This window comes from Sceloporus undulatus, chromosome 1, assembly GCF_019175285.1.
Source record: "Sceloporus undulatus isolate JIND9_A2432 ecotype Alabama chromosome 1, SceUnd_v1.1, whole genome shotgun sequence".
Classification (NCBI taxonomy): Eukaryota; Metazoa; Chordata; class Lepidosauria; order Squamata; family Phrynosomatidae; genus Sceloporus; species Sceloporus undulatus.
In genome coordinates this window covers 295,103,684-295,114,167 of record NC_056522.1, presented here as the reverse complement: position 1 = coordinate 295,114,167, position 10,484 = coordinate 295,103,684, and the positions used below count along the sequence as shown (strand labels likewise).

The window sequence follows — 10,484 nt, the reverse complement described above, 5'->3', positions numbered from 1 at the left end:
GTTGCCACCTAATTACAGGCCAAAACAGTATAGTATTAAGTCCAATATTGGATTGGATTTAATACTTTTTTAAGGAGGGGAGGGTACCAGGAATTTTATATGTTTTGTATTTTTAACTTTGTTAGCTGCCCCGATTGTTCTCAGAGGGGCGAAATACAAATAAATTTTATTATTATTATTATTATTATTATTAGTAGTAGTAGTAGTAGTAGTACTATCACTCCATTTTATTTTCTCATTTCAGCTTATGTGTAGAACAGGTCAAAAGACTGTTTGGAGCTGTCTGGAGCTAATGTTTAGACATTAGAAAACTTGTTCAGCAGTAGAATGTCTATACTGAAGGAGCATTTTGTTTTATTATTCCATAAACTTTTGGTATAACCTTTGTAAGATATATTCAATATTTCACTTTGTAAGTCTACAAAAATGTTTCAGCTAGATAACAAAAGGAAATAAAATGCTGAATTAAAAAAATATTTCCTAAAAACCACAACTGTGTTACTATTGTTGCACTTGACTAACATACATTGATTTCTTGTACTTCCTGTAGTCTGTATTGATCTATTTTCAATTAAACATTTCTAAGCTTTAAAAAGCCACCACAAGAAACTAGAGAACTAAGACCCGTGAGAGACATAAAGCAGGTAAACTGATATCTTCTTATTGAACAACATCTGTTTGTAGCATGCTTTCAAGACCAAGAAGCTTCAGGTCTAACAGAAATGCTCCTTAAATGGAGAGAATAAAAGGTATCATATTGGTGCTTGACTGAACTAGTTCCATGCACAGAAATGGTGGCAAGAATTCATATTTAATATCTGTATGCTGTTGAAATTTAGAAGCACATACCTAGCCTAGCTACTAGTCATTTTCTTGTGCTGTTGAGAGCTCAGGAATGGACCATTTTTCTTCAAATAAACATTCATTAAGCAACATTATCATCCTCCATATCATCCTCCCCACACACTTCATTCTGCTGGGAAGAATCTGCTTTAACCAAAGAGGACTAGACTTTCAGCAGTGACCCAGCGCTCCTTTTCAGCAGTTGCTCCTAGACTCTGGAACAACCTGCCAGATGAGATCCATCAGATTACCACCTTGGAAACCTTTAAGAAGGCTATTAAGACGGATCTTTTCTGGCAGGCCTTTCCAGACTAGATCCACCTCTATTTTCCTGCCCCCACCACTTCTCTTCCCCTTTTCTCCATCCCCTTTTCCATCCTATCTGGTCCCTGCTATACATTTCTTTTTTACAAATCTTCCATTGGTTTTAACTGTGATTTTATACTACTTTTTAAATATCTGTCTGGTTTAATCTCTTTTTAGTATTACTATGTTTTTATACTGGGGGGGGGGGAGGGATAGGGGTTCTAGAATTTTAACTGTATCCTCTTTTATTGTTGTAATCCGCTTGGATTCCAAGTGATTAAGCGGAATATAAATTTTAACATTATGTGTTAAGAAGGCTGGTAAATTTTATGCAGAAAGCTAATTCTCAGAACGCCACTAACTATGACAGAGGATTGCCAGATTGTGGTGCATGGAACATCTGTGTCAACTAACACATGAAGAAATATATGATAGCCCTGTTTAAATATTTGAAGGGATGTCATATTGACGAGGGAGCAAGCTTGTTTTCTGCTGCTCCAGAGAACAGGAACCAGAACAATGGATGCAAGCCATAAGAAAAGAAATTCACCTAAACATTAGGAGGAATTTCCTGACAGTAAGGGCTGTTTGACAGTAGAACACACACCCTTGGAGTGTAGTGGAGTCTCCTTCCTTAGAGGCCTTTAAGTAGAGGCTGGATGGCCATCTGTCGGGGATGTTTTGATTGAGATTTCCTGCAAGGCAGGGGGTTGGACTGGATGGCCCTTGTGGTCTCTTCCAACTCTATGATTCTATAATTCTATGAAATCCTCAGAACAACCCTTCATGTGATATGCTGGGATGATATCATATTCTGAATTTTGAGTTTTGTATTATGAGATGGCTGAAATCCCAGCTAAAACTCACTGTTTTCTGTGTTAAAGTTCGCATTATTTTGAGCACAATGAAAATTCCCCTTGTCATGAAAGAACATAAGGAGGCTTTGACTACATCAGGCATGGCGACCTGGGTCTGTGTATATTACCTTGGTATATTCTCATCCACTGTTGCACAGCCATACAGGAATACGATGATCCCCACAATGGAAGCTGGAATAAGCATTTGTGTATAAACTCCAAGCCAAGCAAAATACAGTCCAATTTTTTCACCAAAGTATTTTCTGAAATACATCGAAGGAAGAAATCACTGTGACATGTTTACTACTCCTTAAAATTTATCACAGCTAAAGTTATGAATTACACAGCATGGTTGAAGATGGAGGAGAAAATAAACCCTGTTGATTAGCTGGAATGCATTTTCCCCTGGAGAATTCTTCTCTGCATACTGCTTGGATTTGATCCAGACCTGAAGGCATCTAGTCAGTCCTCCATTCTTGCTTATCAAGCAGTTTCCACAGAACTGTCAAATGGAAATCTCTTCATTCTGTGTCAGTCTTCAAGTACTGACAATCTGTGGTTTACTGTTTAATAATGATCATGGGTCTCAAGTTAACCTGCTCTATCAACCCCTTCCGTTCCTCTACCTGTGTGAGACAAATAAAATAGAAGCTTCTGTTTCTTGTTCCTGGAAAAAACACAATTTGTATCTGAACACAGCAAATCATGGTGTACCAAAACATGGTTTGACCACAAACTAGGATCCTAATTGTTGACCTCCCAGTTTGAAGGCAAATATATTTTGCATCAATCATATTTTGCCACACTTGGTGTTTCTTGTGTTCTATTTCAAAAAGCAGGAACTATTATAAGCAAATAATCTTTAATAAAATGTTAATTTATTTTGCATAAAGTAATATGTAAATAAAGTACAGGTTCAGTCTTCCTTGTCTGAAACTGAAATGTGCAATACTCCAAAAAACAAAACCTTTTTCATGGATGACTGAAATAGTGACGCCTTTGCGTCCTGATGGTTCAGTGTACAAAGCTTTGTTTCATGCGCAAAATTATTAAAGATATTGTATAAAATTACCTTCAGGCTATGTCTAAAAGGTTTATATGAAACATAAAGGAATGTTGTGTTTAGATTTGGGTCCCATCCCCAAGATATCTCATTATGTATATATATGCAAATATAAATTTCCCAAAAAATAAAATAAAAATAAAAATAAATAAAATCTAAACTCTAAGAGACCTGGACTCAAGCATTTTGGATAAAGAAGACTCAACTTGTAATAGTTTAGAGAGAAGAAATAAACAAAACAAAACAAAACAACAACAAACAGGCTGGGCATTGTGATGCATGGGTAAAGTGGCTGGTCACAGATTTATTGCAAAATGTTTAATGCATGCTGTATGAAGATCATGAAATTGTCTGACCCCACAGGCAAAAGATGGGAGAAAATCAATTACTTGGAAAATAATCTAGGCAGATATAATGAATTAGGCTGCCATGTTTGTGGAATGGAAGGTGGAGAATCTAGTGAATATTGAAAGGGGAAACTCAGTTCTGAAGACTTGGAAACCACTGGAGTGTGGGATACTGAAATGATAAGGTTCATGTTAAAGTGTTCTTGATCTAACCCTGTTACTCTCTGAGATCCATATACTGTACTTACAGTGTGTGTGTGTGCATGTGTGTGTGTGAAGTTGCATGTCGACATATACCAACTCCCTAGATTTCTAAAGTTTTCTTAGGAAAGGAAAGCTAAACAAACAAAAATACTTCAGTGTAAACATTTTTTTTTTTTTTTTTGCCCCAGATCAAGAGCATTATTGGTTGGAAAACCAACATACATACAAAGGATTGCCATATGACTTGGGCAAGCTGGATTTGCCCTCTGGGCTATTTTTATCTTTTAAACCATGAACTTTGATTTCAAACCTCCTGATCACTTGTTTTCCAAAAACATTCTTTCATAGTCAGAAGGGAAATAACAGTGACCAAGCAGAAAATATAAAATTTATCAGACCAAAACAAAGAGGAAGTTTTTTGTGTGTGACATATTTATGTGATTTTCTAAATAGTTGTAGTTCTGCAGCTATTACATATACAAAAATGTATTTGTAACAAACAGACAGAATAATATCCTGGATTTAACATGTGATTTAGTACTGTTAAGTTTCAAATTCTCCTTACCTCACTAGGTCAATTGGTTGGTACTTATAAAAAACACCATAGCTTGCCCATTCCTCACACAGGAGCTGTTAAAAAGAATTTGAAATGAAAGTGAAGACCACAAGCAAATTGTTCCTTCCTTCCACAAATTTCCATAGAATTCACACCATCTTCATCTTGAGTCACCATCTTGTGGTTTTTATGTTCTTTAATCAACCAATACATACCACTTGTATTAAGTATTGAACACCTCCGCCCAGCCCGTTTAGGGCCAGGGCTCAGGGAGTCAGCTGGCAAGAAGACTTCCCTTCTCAACATCTCTGCCCAGCTTGTTTAGGGCCAGGGTTCAGAGGACAGGCCAGCCAAAAGCCACGGGAAAGCAGGGCCAAGGTCCAAGAGGCAAGCCAGCCAGAAGACACAGGATAAGGGGTGAGTATCAGGGCCCCCCTCTCTGCAGCCAACAATGAACCTTTGCCAGATCTAATCCCTTGCTCAGGGCAGTCATTGCCAGGAGGCCTCTGCCACTGCCACTGCAGGCACTATGCCTAGTATAAGGTTTGGAACTCTGCCAGGAGGGCAGATGAGAGGGTAAGCTCTTGGTCTCCCCCTTCCTTCCCATCTCTGGCCCCAATGCTACCCAGGATCCCAACAGGTGTGCGAGATCCTATTGCAGCCTGGGTAACACATGGTGGTGTTGCCAGGGCTCCTGCACATTCCCTTTCAATTCTTATAATGAGATGGTGTTAAAGGAGGCAGAGGACTCCTCCTCTGGCATGTACAGCCACCATCTTGGCTGCATGGCTGTACAGGAAGCTAGACAGGGCCTAGCAGGGGTTGAGGCTTCCAACTCTAAAATGGTCTTTTTTGGCTGCCACAGAGCATCCTACAAGAAAAGCAGAAAATGGCTTCATGCACTCACCAGAGGGAGCATGGCCTCTGCCATCCACTTCTAAACAGAGGCTGGAGGGCCATCTGTCAGGTATGTTTTGATTGAGAGTTCCTGTATGGGAGAATGGGGTTGGACTGGATGGCCTTTGGGGTCTCTTCCAACTCTAAGATTCTATGATTTTCTACGCTTGGCGGTTTGGCTTACTGACATCTTCTTGCAGCTGCCTTAAGTCCCACTTTTGGGGAAAAGGTGAGATATAAATAAAGGGATTGACTGAAAGAGATTGACTATATTAATCTTCAAGAAGATTACAGATAGACAGAAAAGGTGGAGAGAAGCAATTGAAGCCTTGAAACTATGATTTGTAGCAGTGCATATGCCAGAAAGGCTCTCAGTAGACCTGGAGAATGTATGTTCTTTGAGCCATTAGCCTGGGTGAGCCAGAAGAAATCTGTTTGCAGTCACCAAACTAATATTTGTTGTTGTGTGCTTTCAAGTCACTTCTGACATATGGGAACCCTATCATGGGGTTGCCTTGGTAAGTTTCTACAGAGGAGGTTTGCCATTTCCACTCTCTGAGGCTGAGAGAGTGTGAGTTGCCCATGGTCAACCAGTGGATTTCCATGGCTGAGGCAAGATTTGAATTCTGATTTTAAAAAACGTAGTCCAGTGCTAAAACCACTCTGCCATGCTGGCTCTCCCAAACTAATATTATTCTCCTATATATAAGATGCTCATCTGAACAAAGAGCAGATGCACAAAGTGATTTTTATTTTTATTTTTTAAAAAATTGTGACTAAAATGTTAGCCAAATAAAATAAATTCCACTCTTAATATAAATTCACTAATAAAATTACACACCATATAAATCTAAGTTGAGGAGGAGCAAGCTTGTTTTCTCTTGCTCCAGAGACTAGGACCTGGAACAATGGATGCAAGCTATGGGAAAAGAGATTCCACTTCAACATTAGGAGGAACTTCCTGACAGTAAGGGCTGTTTGGCAGTGGAACACACTCCCTCGTAGTGTAGTGGAGTCTCTTCCTTGGAGGTCTTTAAACAGTGGTTGGATGGGCATCTATCAGGGATGCATTGATTTAGATTTCCTGCATGACAGAGGGTTGGACTGGATGGCCCTTGTAGTCTCTTCCAACTCTATGATTCTAAGTTGGCAAAATGAGAGAAATATATTTTCAAGATGGATTCTTCTTGTCTTTCCATGCATGTAAGGTCAAGAACCTTAACCAAGATATTGGGGCATTTGCTGTCAAGTGGAGATTTCTGAATTACTTTTATGAACCATAAAAATAAATCTGGAAGGCATCAAGTCAGGGAAGATTGTCTTAGGATATATTTTTATGGTTTTAAGCATGTTACCCCACATGGGCTGCATGTTGTTCCAAATCAGTGGGATGTGGAGCTACAGCTCTTCATGTTATTGTGGACCCTTGGTATCCACTGGTGTTTGGTTCTAGGACCCCCCGTGGATACCAAAATCTGTAGATGTCCCATTAAATACAATGTCACAGTAAAATGATATCCCTTATATAAAAGGGAAAAAATCAAGGTTTGTCTATGGGAATTTGCATATATTTAAAATATTTTCAAGCTGTGGGTGCTTGAATCCGTGGATAAAAAATCCGTGGATAAGGAGGGCTGACTGTATATGGGAGGAGAGGATACTCCTTGAGGTTCCTAGATATGTCTCTTGAGCAACATTGAAGCTTGGTTTATTGACTCTTAGTTATTTCTATTGGGATACATATAGGACTAACATTTTGACTCTGCATTGTTTTTGCTGAAATTATCATACATTCCAACTGTCCTGATTTGGCAGGCATAGACCCAATTACGTTCCTGTCATCCCATCTTCCAGTTGCTTTTCAAATGTTCCAGTTTCTCTCACCTCCTTCCACTTTTTCCTCTTGATCCCCAGCTTATTTCAATTGCTGCAAATTAAGTTTGCACTCAATTTATTCATCCCGGGGATAGGAGAGGAGGATGTGATATTTTATACCTCTCAGGATGGAAAGGCAAAAGCAAGCTGCCGCAGTCTCTCTTAGCTTGTGTGTTCTTCCTCATTAACAACTTTTGCCATCATAACCACACTATTATTCAGTTTCACCACACATGTCCTGGTTTTATCAGTGCAATCACAGAATCATAGAGTTGGAAGAGACCACAAGGGCCATCCAGTCCAACCACCTGCTGGGCAGAAATACATAATCCAAGCACTCCCAATAGATGGCTATCCAGTCTCTGTTTTAAAACCACCAAAGGAGGAGACACTACTATACTCCAAAAGCAGAGTATTCTAGTGTTTGAGAGTATGATGCAGAAATAGGTTACTTAAATCTGATCATGATGGACAGGCATAAAGTGTATGGAACCTAAGAACCAAATCAGAGATTTCTCCTAGCTTATCTTGCTGTCTGCAAAAACCTGGTTACCTTATTGCTGTCAGATACAGTAGTGTCACTAGGGTTGGTGTCATCCGTTGTGGTAACCCATGATGTCACCTTCCCACTGACCCCCTCCCATATCACACCCTACAGAATCTTTAGTAATGTTTTTTGTACCAGTGTTACTCATAAATCAAAATTCCTGTATATCACTGAATGTACAGTAATGGCAATAGTTCTGTCAAAAATAACTAGCAAAATTAAAAATTATACTATTAAATTACAATAATATATGTACAGCCTAAATGGATTTACATGTGGTTAAAATGAAAATTTGGTAAGATGTCGTGTTTTTAAATAAAATTTTAAAAGAATTAAAAGTTTTAAAAATAATTCACAATTACATAAGATCATGCCAAATTTACATCATGCCAAAAGGCAGATGCTTGGGGAGCAGTGGTGTCACCCCATTTTAGGGTGTCACCTGGAGTGGGCTGCTTTCCCAGCATCACCCCTATGATGCCCCTGGAATGCTACAGACAGAACACTTTAATGCCAGCTCAATGGAAATGTTCTTCATTAAACATAACTGAGTATCTTACTCAGCTAACTTTCCCTAAATTTAGAAAGGTCTTTGCATGGGCTAGGTTCAATATACTTCCTTCTGTTGTAGCGATTATTAGATTTATGGGTATTTCAAACCATGAAAGACTGCTCCTTTGGTCTGGGAGAAACCAAAACTCTTACATATGTATTCCAGGCATGCATTTATTATAGGAAGCCTAGAGTAAAATTATTTTCCTCTCTGCTGAAGGGAGACTGCAACCCTTTGGAGATTTCATTTTCTTTTGAAAGATAGTTCCCCTTTCATCATACAGTCTATAACAAAAATTACAGTAAGTTATATAATTAGGATATGTGCAGTTACCCAGAAGACTAAATCTTAGTTTAGCTGTTTGTTGTGTTAACCTTTAATATTGTCTATACTGTTTGTTTTGGATGATTACTTTGTTATATCTAGTGTTTAAAGGCCTGTGACCAAAATAAACATTCTCTCTCTCTCTCTCTCATCCCAACATAACAATATGGCAAAATAAACCCATTTGTTCTTGGTAAATTATTGTTTACTGAAAATATTCACAATTGCCCTTTCTAGAAAAACAGTTCTATCCTACCTCCATGGTTTTTTTCAGATACCCCTTTCAAATTATTGAAATTGGTTTTAACACACTCATTGAACCAAAGCCAATGATTTAATTAATTCCATAGAGATGTACATCTTAACACCAAGTGCCTTGTATTTCCAACCCAAACTCCTTACAGCACTTATTTCCCAACTTGATGCCCGTTGCCGCATTTAAGGTCCTCCATTTTTCTTAAATGCCCTACATTTTGGGTTGAGTTTTGACCTGCAGTTGTCCTACAGTTTGGTCTAGAATTTGTTCCACATTTTGTCCCTGGTAATAGTGGACAATTATGGCAACCCTTGGACTACAACTTGCATAATTCCACTCACTCTAATAATTCCATAATAATAATTATAATAATAATAATTCCATAACTACACTCCCAGAAGTTCTCATGATAGATAGTGGAAGATAAATGTTTTAGTAAAATAAATAAGTAAAAATAAATCTTGAAGGCACCAAGTCAAGATTATATGGGCACATTCATATGGTATACTGAACATGAAGTCCAAAATAGATATTTTAAATGTGCAGTGCTCTTCTGGATTTACGCCACTATGCTTAAAAGCAGACAAAATACCTTAGCTGTGAGGTATATGCCTCAAAAGGGCTGATAGCAACAAAGAGTATTAATAAACAGGGGCAACTATAATTAAATCCAGTTTTTTTATTAGAGAGGCAAAAATGGATTAATAAGGATTGGGATGTTTCCAGACCAATGATCAACATTGTGTCATGATCTTATGTAATTGTGAAAGGCCAGTATGTTCTGGACTTCAGCCTAAAAGACACATTGTTCCTTTACTGGAACTTCTTAGAGTAATACCAAGTGATTTCAATGATCATATCAGGGGTTATTTACACAAACTCAGTTAATCATACAAACCAATGTGAAACTTAGGTCCAAAACACACTGCAGAAATAATCTAGTTTGAGACTGCTTAGTGATAGGGAACCCTGGGAACTGTAGTTTATTGTGGGACCAAATCTCTCTGACAGAGAAGACTAAATGTCTCACAAAACTAGTTCCCAGAATTCCCTAGCATTGAGCCAGGGCAGTTAAAGTGGTCTGAAACAGGATTATTTCTGCAGTGTGTTTTGTACCTTACTTATAAATGTCCCTGATAACTCATAAGTGTTTATCTTTGTAAAAAATTCTAATTTAGCCAATTTTCTGATTGCTGGAATGCTTTCTACATTCATTTTGACAACTCAGAATGCACTACTGTAATTCATTCCTGATATCTGTTTCCATGTGTTTGGATTCGGGCTGTGTTTGCTGGGATTGCAAAGTACCATCTTGCCTCTTCTTTCATTGTTGCTGTGTGCCAGCAACTATTTCCAATTTATGGTGACCTGAAGGCAAGCCTATCACAGTCTTTGTTTGACAAGATTTGTTCAGAGGAGATTTGCCTTTGCCTTCTGCTGTGGCTGAGAGAGTGTGTCTTGGCCAAGGCCACCCAGTGGGTTTTCATGGCCGAGTCAGGATTCAAACTCTGGTCTCCTGAGTCATAGTCCAACTCTCAAACCACTACAATCCTTAATTGCTACATCACACTGGCTCCCAGTCTTCCTGTAGCACAGCTGGAAATTCCATTAATTTCAATGGGCATTACATTCTTCTTCTTCTTCTTCTTCTTCTTCTTCTTCTTCTTCTTCTTCTTCTTAGATTTTATGCCATGGGCAGGTTTACTTCATCTATTTTATTGTTTGTATGTACAGCGCTGTGTAAATCTACAGTACTATATAAATAAAGCATAATAATAATGATAATGATAATAATAATAATAATAATAATAATAATAATAATAATAATAATAATAATAATAATAATAATAATAATA

The 10,484-nt window shown here is 38.1% G+C and overlaps 1 protein-coding gene across 10 annotated transcripts in view; it reads right to left on the bottom strand.

The window, feature by feature from the left end:
- Positions 1–10,484, bottom strand: part of ANO1 (anoctamin 1) — a 174,679-nt gene that overhangs the window by 68,967 nt on the left and 95,228 nt on the right. For all 10 annotated transcript variants that reach the window (XM_042444177.1, XM_042444199.1, XM_042444164.1 and 7 more), the window contains 2 exons: positions 4,186–4,250; positions 2,135–2,269 (listed from right to left, as the gene is read on the bottom strand). In XM_042444177.1, coding sequence (XP_042300111.1) covers positions 2,135–2,269; positions 4,186–4,250 — 200 coding nt within the window. The remainder of the gene's footprint in view (positions 1–2,134; positions 2,270–4,185; positions 4,251–10,484) is intronic.